This window comes from Ylistrum balloti, unplaced genomic scaffold (genome assembly GCF_031769215.1).
Source record: "Ylistrum balloti isolate Yb309-2 unplaced genomic scaffold, AGI_CSIRO_Ybal_v1 Utg369710, whole genome shotgun sequence".
Taxonomy (NCBI): domain Eukaryota; kingdom Metazoa; phylum Mollusca; class Bivalvia; order Pectinida; family Pectinidae; genus Ylistrum; species Ylistrum balloti.
The window spans coordinates 18,725-35,016 of NW_026781936.1; the positions used below are offsets into that span (position 1 = coordinate 18,725).

The window sequence follows — 16,292 nt, forward strand, 5'->3', positions numbered from 1 at the left end:
CCGCCAGAATCAAATCCCGGAAGTCACGAACGAAATCACGTTGGACATCTCGGGACTTACTTCCTGGCAACGTGACGTCACAGCTTCGAAACGTAAATACTTTGGGCAAAATGGATTGACAGTGTTCTAATAAGTAAACAACGGGAGGCCAAAAGAACAGGGATATCTGGCCAATTTCATCGAATAGCAAGGACAGAGGATAACGTCACCAGCGCAGCAAGCGCTGTAAATTATCTTCAGTTAATTTTATTTAAACGTAAAGCATTTCAAGATGATGGTCTCTCAGAGAACTCGTAGGACCAGGGAGTTCACCGGGCCAACTCCTCACTCCGTCGCTATCGTGAGTATATGTTTTGTCGTTTATAGAAATTCAAACTTCTATACTGATTTTAAGTAACAACATTCGGCCGTTAAGTCGAAAAACATCGTTGAACCATGTCAGTACACGAAGTTATGTCTATACAAATATATCTTTATAGATGTTAGTTGTAACATTCACCAGTGTTCACAACACTGTTGTCGGGAAACCTGGGGGTCAGTTTTGTAAGGTAGCATGGTAAGTCAGTTAAATCAGGATAATGACATTGTTGAGGAAATCTGGTACTGATTCAAACTAATCAGGTACCGTTGATTTGTACAAAGTGCACAACGTTTGAACTAGCCTTACAGGCAGACAAGTTGTGCACAAAAGACAATTAATGAGTGAGGTCATTTAAACCGGGATTAGCAGTAAATCAGAGAGCTAAGCTCATCAGAAAATCAATCAAAACAAATCAGGGGGCAGAATTAGGGAGTTGTTACTTATGGCGAAAAAAAAGAGCAACACCTTTCGGGGGTTGGGCATATCAAAATATCGTTGTGAATCAAGAAGACATGCAGAGATTCTGGTAAGCAAGTAAATCTTTGAGTAAATATGGAAGTCAGGCATGTCAGCAAAATAAAGGAATCAAGTAGGAAAAGTTGCCCTCCGTCTTCCAACTCTCAGAAGTCAGGTAAAGAAGGGAAATGTGGAAAGCATGTAAAAGAAGTTTTCGTTCTAGTCAGTGAAAATAAGTCATAGAGTCATTGGAGTAGAGTGAAAAATAAGTAAATTGTCATGTACCGACCATATACAGGTACAGGAATGCAAATGAAGCACTTAAAATCTTAGAGATCTTAGCAACTGTCAAACAGTAAGAGAAAGTTGTCAAGACTTATATTCAGTGTCCAGTGTCCAGTGAGTCAGTAAACAATAAAAAAATACCTCTTGAATGCAACCACAATGTTTGAAATTGTTGTTTTTCTAATAAAAAAAAACTGTGCAGCGATTATAATGGATCGTAAATATGTTGCACTAAGCCCATAAATTCTTATACTTACGTAGCACAATATATCGGACTTGAATAAATTTATACAACTCTCATATGACAGGCTGTTGTGAACAAGCCAACCTCTATAAAATAGATTGTGAAAATTTATGAGTGAAACTGTACTCAGTTTAGTTTTCATTGTTAGCTTAAATGTTTCTTCTATTTAGCTTTTATAACCTGAAGAACTCTCTATTATATCTATTATATAAATGTATCACTGCTAAAAAGTGTTTTATTTTTGTTCTACAGCGAGCAAGAGCTCCAAATGTTCGTCCACCAGAGCACCTTATCCTTGAGAGGAGGAAAAAGGAAGAAATGCTTCAAGAATACAAGAAAAACACACAATACATGGAATTTAATGATCTAAAGAATGAATGGGAAAGATTTACAGACAAGAAAATCAAGATCAACACTGCTATGCGAAGAGTAGATGGTCTCATGTTAGCTAATCAGTTTAATATTGAAGACAGACGGGAAAGGTAAACCTTCATTTTTTTAAAATTTGTATTGAAAGATACTTTTCACTTGTGTGTCTTTCATGCGATCTTCAAAAACTTTTAATCTTTTACATACTTTTAGTCACCTATGTTTCATGCTATACACTGTAAGCCACATTTAAATTCATAAGAATAGTGACAGGCTCATTTCAAAAGTATTTGTTATTGAATATTATATGATTTATTGAATTTTGGGCTCCCTGTTTGGTTTCTTGATATTCATTTTTAGACCGATTCGGACCTTACTCCTTTGCCTCCTGTGTTTAAATAAATTTAGGCCCTTAGTAGAAAGACAACTCATTAAGGATGAAACAGTTATACCATGCAGTTAAATTCATTATTTTGCCATACAGTGTACTGTATATAATTCTAAATTTAAAAATATACCTCTATATATATGTTGTTTAATTGTTCAAACAACATATGGAGAACATAGGAGGTTAATGGGCTAATTACAGGACATAATGAAATAAAACATAGCATTATCTTATATTTTACTCAAAAGCATTATGTATATTTATCACATGTGTAGCTTACCTGTTGTGTCATGTCATGTAGCCTGGCATAGATAAATTGTAAGATATGTGTAATAACACTATGATGACGTCATACATGTCTTGATAATGTAACACGGTGGTCTCTGTAGCAAAAAACATATACAGCCTTCAGTTAAAATTGGTCTGTCTTAGGGGAGTTTTCTTTAATTTATCAGAAATATGGGTTTTATGATTAATAGAATCTTACACTTGTGCCAATTTAATATAGAATCGATTAAACTTGTTAATATTAGACTCATTTGTTAGTTACCATATATCACTGATGTAAGATCCTCTATCTCTGGGTGGGCTTATTATCAGGCATAGGCTTTATATTGCAGGAAAAATCTATACCAATGATGGCTTTTTGTCTCTTGGCTATTGTTAAGATTCAATAGGAATTAATTATTTAAAAAACATGCTTGTAAGATTTAGAAATTTGACCAAAATACTTTGACAAATATCAAACTGTTATGATTAAAGGTTTAGATCCAAGCTATTCTTATATCAAATCTTTGTTTTTTTCTGTTGCTAGGTTAAGAACCATGTTTTTTCTGTTGCTAGGTTAAGAACCATGTTACAGAACGAGGAAGCTGCATATCTACGAGAAATGGATGAAAAAGAAGAAACAGTATTAGAAAGACAAGCCAAAATGAGAGAACGTGCAAAATATTTGAAGGATAGACGTGAGTCAGAACGGTTGGAATATGTACAAGAAAAATATGATCAACAGTTCAGGTAAATTTTCATCTTGCTTAAAATGTTTATCTGTTGTTTTTTTTTTAGATTTGGTTGCTTTAAGTACCTCTAGTAGATATCGCATGCTATAAGTTAGAACATACACAAGTGTTACGAGGGAGTTTGTATTTTTTTATGAGACCTTTTTACAAAAATTGGAAAATATGCAAACATTGTACACCTGTAACACGAAGTGGAAAAATGGAACACAATGATGTGTCTGTATTGGTGAAATATCGAAAAACAAAATAAAGGCTACAATTATTTTCAGTTATAGTTAATTTATTCATCATTGCAGTATGTACATTTTTTTTCCCCGTCTTATCAGCATCATGCTACATCTAAAGATTTGGGAAATTCTTAAACATAAGAGAAAAAAAATTATAATCAATGGAATTTCCACATCATTCCACAATATATTTATATGCAAAAACTCATTTCAATTTGCTTCACATTTTCAGAAACCAGTGCGAGGAACTAAGGTCAACATTGTCCAAACGCCAGCAGGATGAAGTTTGTGCTGAGAGACTGGAACAGCTCAAAATCAAGGAAGAAATGGATAGAGAGAAGATGGAAGAGGATAAAATGTATGCCAGACTATGGGAGGAAGACAGATTAAAGAAGGCAGATAGGGAGGAACGTGATGCTAAGGCAGCACATGAGAGGAATATTGAAGTCCTCAGTACACTCAGGACACAAATGGCTGCATTGGAAGAGAAGAAAGAAACTGCCATTAGGTTGAAGGAGGAAGAAGCACAGTTACTGGTGAGAACTTTAAACTTTGGAACAGAAATTCGATATATATTTATACCTCAACTCGTGCAAAAAATAGTCATTACGAAAAAATAATTGCAATAAGAAATGAAATTTACTAAAATTTTGTACATTTAATGATAAAAGGAAATGTAGCTAACATGTTCTTTTCTCTTTTGTACATGTTTTAATGCCAAGAAATTTTCACATACAAATTCATCTTTCCTTTTCATATAGAATTTATGAAATCATTTATGAGAGAATTTGTTTGTTTATAGAGGGAACAGGCAGCTCTAAGACAACTAGAGGAACAACGAAATCGCGAGGAAAAACTTCGATTACAACAGGAAACACGTGACATGTTAGATTTGTCTCTGAAACTTAAGATGAAGAAGAAGGCTAAAGCCGAACAGGAACAGTTGGCCTTTGATCTCAAGATTCTTGAGCAACTTCTGGAAGAATCAAGGAATGAAGCTATGGAACAACTACAAAGAAAGGTAACTGTTATGTCATTGTTTTTGTGCACTACGTCATCATTTATTGACTAATATGTCACTGTTTATTGTGTACTCTGTCATTGTTTCTTGTGTACTCAAATGTGTTGTATCATTCTATAAAACTATTGTCATAATTGTAATGATAGAATAACTTTAGATATAAATTATTTCAGATAAGAGATGATTCATTTCTCAAAAGTGTACATAATTTTTGGATTCAGTAAAATGAAATTAAAATAAATGTTTTTTTGTTTTTCACTTAATCCTTAAGGTTTATTCAGAATATCTAATTGAGAACATCTAATTTCATAATAATTTTTTCAAATGATAAGAAGCAGAGATATTTTTCTATATTTTCAATAATTTCTATAATTAAACAACTATCTTTTCCAGCGAGAACTCCGGGAGGAAGATAAACGTTATCGTGAATATTTACGTAACTTGATGGAGGAAGAAAAGGTGAAAGAGGTCGAACTGGAGCGTCTCATCAACCAGGAGGTTGAGAAAATGTGGCAGAAACGTCTTGACCAATGGCGACTCGAGAGACAGGCTCGCAAGAAACTAATGGAAGATGTTCTTAATGTTAGAGCTCAACAAATCCAGGATAGATGTAAGTATTTTTTCTTTTTCATAACCTTAGATAGATATTTCCGAAATCAAATATTTATTTTTTTTTTATATTTAAATTCTTCAATTTATCAAAATCCTGAAATCAATTATTGTTCCAAAGGGAAAACTGACTAATCATTGCTACCAGTATTGTATAAGTAAGATCACTGCTGAAGAAAAATAAAGATTTGAACATATATCAATTTTGCTTAAATGTTATTTGAATTCCATTTCCAGTTGAATTATCAATAATTTCAATTTTTTAAAAATTTTTTTTATCTTATATAAAAAAAGTATAGAAGAAAAATTGTATGTTGTATTCTACATCTCAATAGATATGTAAATGTAACAGATGATTTCCATAGTTTTGCGTAAAAGATACAAAAATGATAGATGTGTAATTTCAATTTCAAAATCAATCTTAATTGACATTTTAATTAAATCTGAATCTTTCAGTATCAGCAAACGAGAGAAAACAGAGAGAAGCTGAGATTGAGCGACAAGAACTTCTACGAACGATTGAGGAAAATAAGATTCTTGAACAGCAGAAAATGGAAAAGAATTGGAATAAAAATCGTGCATACCAACAGGACCTCTCTGGACAAATTGCGTATAACAACCATCTCCGTGACCTTGAGCTTAGACGGGAAGAGGAGGAATTCCTATTGGGCATGCAAGCAGAAAAAGAGTACCAGGCGCGACTCATGGATTGTCTTGACAGTCCGGAGTATGACAAACTCCACCCGATGCGGAGAGCGATGGCAGCCCGAAGTGCTCAGCAAAATAGACATTGATAGACCAAAAGTCCATGTTAGTCAATTTGACATATATACAAAAATTAATGAAATTTGAACTTTCGATCCATTTTAATGTTGGAATACTATTATGAATGTGAAAGGCTTTTTATATTTGTTATTGTTTTAGCCTTTTACAAAAAATATTTGAAATCAGACCAATTTTATTTCATGAAGTTTTAAGCATGTATCTACATACATGTACATTTGCATCTGTTATTTAAAAATGTAGACTTCTATTGAAAGAAAAGTTCTATTATTTGGTGATATAGATAGTCCATATAGTACACCATATGAAACATGATAAGATATTATCAAGATCAATTAATAGTGTATCTATCTTGTGTCATATATTTCCCTATAAATGCTGATACTTTTGATTCATTGTTGCTTGAGAACATTTCTATAGATTTAGCTTTCCATAAGAAATACCTGGTATGTTAATTTGAATCCAGTATCAAATACTTCTTAATAATAAATTTGCTGAAATGTTTTAAAAATCTATTTCAAGTAAGATAAAATATTTTGAAATTAATCTTGTGAGTAGCAAGATTTTAATATCCTTGCACTGTGAGTTTAATTGTTTCAGATAAAACTAGCTCCATATCATTTTTAAACATATTTCATAAATAGGAGTATATGCATGAACATATATCACATTTTTGAAATACTGTACTAGAACTTAAAACCTCAGGAAATGCAGAAATGTACATAGGGTGGATCTAGTTCATTACTAGTATTAATATAGTTGTTTGATAATGATAAAATTACATCCAGTGAAGTTATTAGTTAAAAATATCATTTAAAAATCATGTTCTAATATTAAAGCCAAGGTGTTATGACATTCCACAGTTGAGATTGTTCTTTCCTCTCTTTATTTCAGTAGAAGAAATAAAATGAAATTATAGGGATGCAGATATTGCAGTAATTTTTTTTTTTTTTTTTTTTTGTGTAATTTAAATATGCAAATAGTTTCCTGAAAATGTTGAATTGTAAAGCGTTGAAAGAGCAAATAATTAAATGAGAATGGGTCTGTTGAAAGTAATTACAGAATGTGATGATCAAAACACAATTTGTTTTTCCTTGAAATTAATTTCTCATGTTCTATGTGCATCTATATTTCCCCATACTTCTAATGCTCGTCTATAATTAAATAAATGTTAAATGCTAGATTTCCTGTCTTTGTTTTGTTTTGTGAATAGTGGAACTAAATATTTTATACACATGTACCAAAATGTTCTTGAAAGTAAAGCCACTCAGGGCTGCAAATATTAAATATATTAAGGCTTGTGCATAATTAATTTCCATGTAACATTTTAAAATTAAAATGATTTAAGGGTATATACTATCTTTCATCTACGACAGAGAAATGTTACAGATTTATCTCCCTTACGTTGAATTTTACATTTATTTTCATAACAAAATGACTGACTTGATTTCATCAATGTATCATTACTAACAACATGCCAATTATCACTTTTGGGGGAAAAAAAACATATGACAGATTTGATTGTGAAATAATCTTCATAGCGGATGTGCATATGTATATAAGGTAGCATAAAGCCTTAATTCAGAGATTATAGGGTGTATCACAAAAGTTGACAAAGTGAAAGTTGGAGCTGTTATTTGTAATGCAAGTGAGGTGTCATGTTTTGACCTATACATGAAAGCATGAATATCTAGTTTACATTATGTATGATTTCAAGTAACAAATCGCCAGTTGTTCAAGCTGGTGTGATATCTACATGGCCCTGATTCAGTTTGTGATGAATTTGTATTTCAATTTTTTGTTTATAAGACTACAAATGTATATATAAAATTTGTAGTGAATTACTTATATCATTATGTATATAAGTACTTAGATTACATTGTGTCAAAGGACATGCTCCCATTGTAAGCTGTGATATGTTAATGATTGTTCAGAACAAAACGAAGTAACAAACTTGCATTCCACTATTTTTGTCACAGAGACTAAGAAATATTTTTTATCATTCTTTTTAGGAAAAAGGAAGACATCTTGATATTACAGATACATGTTTTTTTTTTAAATTTAAGTTCATTAATTATTTATTTCAAGTTTGTCATTATGGTTTTGAAACCACAAGTTATTTGATTAATTTATTATTAAGTCTGAGAAAAAAATTATTATTCTAAATATTTTGTTTTGTACAAAAATGCTAGCAGTTAATGGTTTATGAATGAATATATACAACAGAATTTTCTAGTTGTCACATTTCTTTGTGAAAAAATGCACTTGTAAATATTTATTTACTGACAATGGAAATTGTTTGTGTATATAACTGTATATATTGTGAAGTAAATTAAAAAAAAATTTCCATCAAAGAGCTGCTTTCTATCTTATCATTTGTTCAAACATTAATTTTTTGAAATGATGTACATAGATAAAGTGATTTAAATTCAGCATTCAAAAGTTCAAAATATTTTATTTACTAATAGAACTTGATTTTATCTTATTTTCTAATCACTGTGAAAAATTATTCTGCTTTCCAAAAGGAGCTCAAAATACGACTGTTATTGGGCTCGTAAACATGAACACCCCCAGAGCCATGCATATGACTTAGTATAGAAACCCAAACTGACCTTGATCTTGGTACCCTGATATACGAACTCGTCCCAAGTATTATCAAACTTGATCTTTTTGATTGAATTTTGATTGACATCTTTTAAGAGACAGAGGTTTAAAATGGTTGATTCTTTCACTTTTGACTACCATCAAGAATAACATTGATTCTATTAGTGTTACTTCCCTTCAAATAGCTATCATTGAAGAGTTTAAAGACTTTTTGGAAAAAATTTGGTGGGACACTGATGCAGAGAGACGAGGAGGGAACTTAGCATTAACTCAAGGTTACTCACAGGCAATGAGATAAAAACCACAAATACTTGATAAAATGAACACAAAAAATGGAAGATGGTAAAAATAGATAATTTATTGCTTCAACATAAGAAATGTTAAATCTATAATTAATCAACATATATAATAAAACCAATGGACCATAAAACTTTGTACTCAGAACAAATAACACTCGTACATCACCAATACAGGTATTTCTTTGTTAAATATTCTTCATATATAATGATCTGTTTGTTACATGCTGTTTCAAAAACTGCCAAGGCAGAAAATAGCTTTAGTAATGACCACACTACAAATGCATAGACACATTTCTGGGTATCACATAACCCCAAACTTCTTAAAAGAATTTCATTTTAATCAGAATTAAAAAAAAAACATAAATAACATTTAACATTTAAATAGTGCAAAACAGCAAAATCTTCATTACGTGTATTTCTTTAGGTACAAATATACCGGTGTAATATTCTATCTACGATTAATCACTAATATTCTAAGTGTAAATCTACTTACGTGTATCACTTTGATGCATTACTATGGCAGTTTCAATGCACTACAAGTTAAAGTAAAATTCATTCCTACTCAGGTTTATCACATCATGTTCCTGTGATTCTGACTGATAAAGTTAGGTCTGATATGTTCATATCCTTGTATTTCCTATCCAAACCGTTATAAAAAAAAAAAATCAGAATTTTTATTACTATGAAAAATCACATTTAGATTAAAACATAGAAAAAGAAAATAACAAGTTTTCTGGACTTACCAGTTATACAATAATTTGATCTGAATATGCAAATTTTATCATTTGTCATAAATGTGGAAAGAAAAGTTCCTTTGAAATATCTGAATGATCAAACAAGATTTATTAGTTGGAAAAAGTAAACAAAAACATATCTATTTACCTAAAGTAAGGTGTTCAATCGTTCTGATATGCCAATTTTTGGCTGTTTTTTTGTTGCTCTTCTAAACATATTATTTTTAAATATGAAATAATTCAATTTCTATCTGCATGTTTAAAGATACAGCCATTTACAAAGCAGAATGAACAATAAGTTACAATCATACTGGTCACCATATCAATCCTGAGTGTCATCAAAATAACTTTAATAAATAAATATTAATCAATGATAAATTTTGTAACAAGTGGAAATATTTCTTGTCCTTACTGGTAAAGTAATAGATGTGTATGTATGCAGCATGGAAAGTACCAAGTCGGCATAATGATAAAAAAATGATTTAAAAAAAGTTTCAAGAAATAAAATTATTTTCCTGATCAATAAAGATAAAATATTTACTTACTTTTTTTCTAGTATGACTTTACTATAGTTAAAGTTAAAATAAAATTTTCAAATTTCAGTAAGGTAAAATTGAAAAGTTTTGATAGCGATATATTTTTGTCAAAAAGAGGTTTTAGTATTCATGCTTAAATGAAATGTAAAAAGCTTGTTAAGTACTTGGGCTGACTAAGAGTAACCTACCTATATGATGTAAACAGAGAAATGTACAGAAAGTTTTCTGGCTACCATAGTGACGTGACTTCAAAACTGTATATCATACCTAAGTATATAACAATGTACAAAGCAGGTTATGGACCCGATTGACAAACACCTAACTACTATACCAGTAAAAATAACACTGACATCAAAATGTAAAAAATCATGAGTAATATTGAGGTTTCTGTCACTCGAGTTAAAAAATAAACTGAAAAAATCCCAAATTTATGCTTCCTATTCACAAACAATATCTTTTTGTAACTTCAGTAGTACATGCAATCCTAAGCTCAAGAAAAAAAAAAAAATGTTAAAGATGTTTCTTGATAAGAAAGTGATATCCAAGCATACAGAAAATGTATGCATTTTAAATTTCAAATAGATATTTAGTTGCCTATACCATTTTATCACCTCTTTGTGCCCTAAAGCTATTGTAATAAAAATTTTAATTAAAAAATTATTTTTTTTGCATTTTTTGCTAGCCAAAAGCAGCATCCTAATTTGAAATACTTAAAAAAAAAAAAAAAAAAATTTCATTGGAGAAACAAGTTCTCAAACTAGTGGTTATATAACAACATAAATATATTCTTGTTCAACACACCCCACCTCTTAAGCTCTCACATGGTACTTGATGATTACATATGACTTTGAACACATCAAAGAAATAATATATGCATAAATTAAAACAGAATGTTCATTAGATAAATAAAAAAACAAATGCTCAGAATTTGATGTAGTATTTTTTTCTATATTCAGAATTGTATCAAATGATGATTCTAAATAGATTTTATGTGTATAAATATCAGGAAACAGCAGGAGGAAAAAAACATATCTATTTTAAAATATTCTCAGAATTCAGAATTTATCATCCACAAATTCAGCATCTTTGGAAATTGATGAAAGTTAAGAAATAAGTTTTTAAATAAAGTAAACAACATTTGAGCATTTGTGAATATCATACGAGTGAAGCCTAATATGATTACTGTATGTATATGTACAATAAAGCTACCTGTACATCAATCAAACTTCAATTAAAGCTGATTTATACACAAACATTGCAATATCATTTTTTCATAAAGGAAAAAAATCCTCACATTGTATTTTTCATTTAAAAATTATTATCTAACTATGTGATAATTTATTCCTAGATATTTTTCACTTTTCAAAATTTGATGAAACATATCCTTTCATTAGTTTGTAGGTATTGTCATATAACAAAGATTTTTTTACTTTAAGGTTCTGAAGATTTTTTTTCAAAAATTTTGATAAATCCTCATTTGAAGGTTTTCAGTTTACCCGTAATATAAAAGCCAACTAGCAAGTTAACAATCTTCAGCATGTTAACAACTATACGTTTGTATGTATGGTCCCATATATCACAACAAACCACCTTTCATCCCTAAACCTCTCCAGGAAAAAAAATTTTAAAAATGCTGTGGGACTGCTATGTCCAATCTGCCACAATTCCCTTCAGAATGAAGCTTTAAGCACTAAGTTTCCAAGTATCATTTATATAATGTGAAAAACAGTACTACCAAAACTTTGTTTGTCATTTTCTACTGACTGGTATGCCATTCATAAAAAGTTTCCTTTATCTTACGACTAAAATAAAATCTTATCATTCTTTGAAAGTAAAAACTACAAATGTGATTATGAACTATATTCTTTCAATTCATAAAATAATTTAATATGTAGGACTAAAAAAAAAAAATCAAAGCAAATATGAACATTTATTTTTTTCTCAATTAGATGTTCATTTTCAAATTTTGAATGACATTCAGAAAATGAATAAAAATGATACAAAATCAATGTGAAACACAGTGTAGTTGTTTTAAGAATGCTTGCCTAAGATTCTATCAATGACCTTGACCCTTGATTGAGTATACTGGTTTTAAATATTTGTCTCAATCAGAAACATTCATCTGTCTGAATACCAAATACATTTCATAAAAACAAACACTAAATTCTTTTTATTTACAAATTGCACAAAGTATTTAGTTCACATTATCAGCAAAACATTTTATTTATAAAAACATGTGTATTTCAATTTTTTCATATAGGTAAAGCCTTCATATATATATATACCTGGTATATATTGATATATTGTGTTATATATTTTAAGGATGATGTACATAGTACCGTGCAGAGTGAAACCATAATTTCCTTTTGAATCCCCTCCACCTATTATAGTTTTGATCATCTTTTTTTTCCTCGTTCAACATCTGTAAATATCAAATGGTCTACACTCTGAACAGCTCAAAAACAAAAAAAAATGAATTTCCTATGATCTATGTTAGTTTCAGGGGACAGAACTCCATGAAAATTAACAATAAAATATTTTGCTTATTGTTAACAGAACAGTATCATAATAAACAAATTAAAAGAATACTTATGTAAAAAGTCTTTGGATTGTAGTTATGAATGCTAGCACTATTTTCTAGTTCATAAATTATTGGTGAGTTTCTCCAGGTACTTCACTCTTAGTGAACATATTAGCAAATTCTTAGTGAAATTTCATAAGGTAAATTCTATAAGTGATCTTTCATACAGGTGAATATTTAGTGTACATTTTTAGTGGTAAGTTACTGGGTTATGTTATAGGTAAGTTTTATGGGGAAAAAATTTACAAGGGCGATACATACTGTATTTCTTTTACCAAGCATAATTAATGTTACTAATTACATTTCATGTCATCAATGAGGATTTTATCATCCAGAACATATGCACAGTAAAAGGAAAATACAAACTTCAAAATATGTATCAACGTAATTAACTTCATTACGCTGATGAAATAATTTCTATTTGACATCTTAACAATACCGTACATAAAATCTGATGTCCATTTCATATATATAAAAATTCTTATTTCTGATGTCTCATGAATGTGTATAATTATTCAAAGAATAACAACAGAACACAACTACATGATACACATGTGATGCATTATTGAGATCAGTTATCCTTATCCGGCAGTGTAAGGGGACAAAATTTGGAAATATTCTATAATTTCTTATTTTCAATATAAAATTTGATATATCAAGACATCCTAATTTTTGAAAACTAATTTTTCACACATTTCAATGTGAGAATTGAAAAAGAATTTGACTTAAAAGTAACTTACATCCAACAGACAAGGAAATGCCATCTTTCAGTTAATAATCAAACATTATTCAATTTGAAAATTATTAGTTTGGCTTAATTTAGTTTACTGTTGCTTTATGTCTTAGACATAAAAAGACAGGTTAATTTAAGCACGTGCCAGGGTTAGGTGGTGGAGGAGAGTTCCTGGAGAAAAACCATCGACCTGTGGCCAATACTTGGTGACTACTCTACCAGCAACCCAGAGATAGGGGTCTAGTAATAGAGATGGTCAGACATTTTAACTACTCAACCATTGCAGCATCTTGTTTTCTACAAAATGTTGAAAGTTCTGTTGTTCAAAAATCTTTTTTTGACGGTTGCAGGTCAAACAGATATTTTGACAGTTTTGAAATCAAACAGCTTATAATCATCAATTTCTCAATATTCTAATGTCTAAAGTTAAGTACAACATTAAACTTGAAATTTATTTTTAAAAAAAAAGAAGAAAAAAATAGAAGTATTCATTTAACAGTACAGAAATTAAAACGACCGTTCAGTCACAGCACATGTCTTTAATTAACTGCCAATTTTTAGTAAAAAATTTTTAGTATTTAATGGAAATAAAACAAATGAAATCTTGTTAAATAGAAAATGTCTCTCACATTTGTCATGTATAATACATTGAAGGTGTAATAGAATTGGTCGAAGTCAGCCTGATAGCAAAAGTCACAAAAACATCAATTTCTTACAGACTTTAAAAAGGTGAACGTTTATATCAAAACAAAAATAAACAGGAATATTTAAGCAAAACATCAAAAAGTCATATATAACAATGAAAAAAAGGCAACAGTTTTTATAATGAAAGAAACCTAACCAACATCATGACAATCCTTTCATTTCACCTTGACAGACACTTGACAAGTTTTAAATAACTTTGGCAAGATAAGAAAGCTTCACAGTAAACGTCTAAAGCAGCAGCATCAATAAGTATTAGAAATAGATTCTCGTAATAGAAAATTAATACGCAGTAGCAAACTTTGACATATGATAAAGATTTAGAATTAATTATAAGACAAAAAAAATAATTTAGCTGTTTTTCTATCATTTAAAAGTGAATCCACAAAACTGCCAGCAGATAAAGTATTTCTCATCACGTCATCACAGATATTCATGATCCTTATTTTGCTGATGGTAATATCAGAAAAAATAAAGATTGCTACAATCAATTTATGTTTCTGATAACATTTAAGACCAAAAGATGTACAGTTGTTTTAATGTTTTTGAGATGAGTCTAATTATTAACAAGTACATGTATAATGAGAAAAAACAAAAAAATATCTTGGGTCTATCGTCCAAGTTTTTTACAACACTATTTTCTTTCTAATTGCTAAAATCCTGTTTCATACACACATCTGACTATGTAATGCATGTTCTAATTTTCCTATTTATTAGATTTGTCACTCAGTGACCTATTTAAATTGCCTTGACACAAATAATTTGAGTCCTATTAAAGTGTGGTATTGTGTCATATAGCATTCTTATTAACATTTAAGAATTTGTCATTTAACATGAAACATTGGACAACAATCAACAACACAATGACCAATTAACATTTGGTTTCAATACTTTTTAAAATTCATTTCATAAATTTTAAATCGGATTCATTTATTTCAAAGAGTGCTTATTTACTTTCATGTTCCTATCAAATGTAATATTGATTTGCAGTAAGAAGACTACAGCTGAAGACCTATTTCTAAAAGTCCTATTTTTGTTTTTATTTTAAAGTTTTCTAAATAATGTAATTATCTCCCTTTGAGCAAGTTTTCTTTACCCAATTTTTATAAACATTTCCTTAAAAATTTAATTTCCATCTGCAAACCATGAACATAAACACATTTACGTTAATAGATAAACCAAAAGTTATCGCTCCAGAAATGTTAAGGAGAAAATAATTGAAATGAACACGTTTGGATTAAGTAAACATGACTAGCAAAGAAGCGATGATTTTAACAAATTACCATGGCCAAACATACACAAGAATCAATCATACCTGTACTCATATATGCTTAAAATAGCATTGTAGAATAGTTACATATTTTGCATAAACTGAACAACACTCAAACTGGTGGAAAAATAAAGAATAGGATGTTTTCAGAAAAGAGGTACCATAATTATATATATATATAAATTTATATATACAATGAACAGTGGTACCTCCATTATTTTTATATATATTTACAAAATGTTAAATGTAAATAATTTTGTAAAGTACACAATGATTTTTTCCTGCATTTGTCAGAATTTTCGATTCTGTGTAAATATACAGGTAAATTTGCATCTCATCATTTTATACAGAGAAAATTTTAAACATTATATAAATCTTTGACAATGACATTTGTAGGAATGAATAAATATATTCTAGCTTTTGTCAAACTATCGATTGCATTTATTTTCATTTCTTAAATGTTGATATATATATCTATATATGAAAGCTTTATTGCAAAATATTTTTGCAAAAAAAATTTTTTCTACCAAAACCAGTCCATTCATTGTGGGCCTAAAGTTTGCTGTTAATTTTGTAAATCCTGAATAAATCTGTTTAAATGGAAGATGTAAATTCCAAACTAATGAATATGTGTGTATATACCAGTATTTTACACCTCTCTAGTAGGAGTGACCTCTGACCCTTCCATAATCTACTGATCAGACATTGATTGTGTTTGATCAGTTCTGAAATTTTGGTCCCGATAAGGAGAAAGTTCCTAAATGGATGGACGGATGGATGGATGGATAAACATCATTCACATGGTTGTTCGTTTGATGTATGAAAAAAAGGCCAAATAAAATCCTTCAATGAATAACTGATAAAAAAGCCAGATTTTGAGAGTGAGAAGTAATTTTCTTAGAAATATCAGAGCACATAATATGTCATGGTGTTTTTGTGAATTTAATCAGTACTCAGAAAATATTGTGGGTGTAGAAAGTGAAAAAGAAATTTGAATAATAAAATCGTGCACCATCAATACATCAAAATATGAATTTACAAAATATTGTAATTCATTTATCTAACAGTACA

At 29.7% G+C, this 16,292-nt stretch overlaps 1 protein-coding gene across 1 annotated transcript; it reads left to right on the forward strand.

Moving 5' to 3' along the window:
• The first annotated feature begins 271 nt into the window (after positions 1-271).
• On the forward strand, positions 272-5,924 carry LOC132565293 (cilia- and flagella-associated protein 53-like). Its single transcript, XM_060229932.1, has 7 exons — positions 272-340; positions 1,599-1,828; positions 2,947-3,120; positions 3,582-3,885; positions 4,152-4,370; positions 4,764-4,980; positions 5,436-5,924. The coding sequence occupies exons 1-7, from the start codon at positions 272-274 to the stop codon at positions 5,771-5,773; spliced, it is 1,551 nt and encodes a 516-aa protein (XP_060085915.1). The 3' UTR covers positions 5,774-5,924.
• Positions 5,925-16,292: the final 10,368 nt, after the last annotated feature.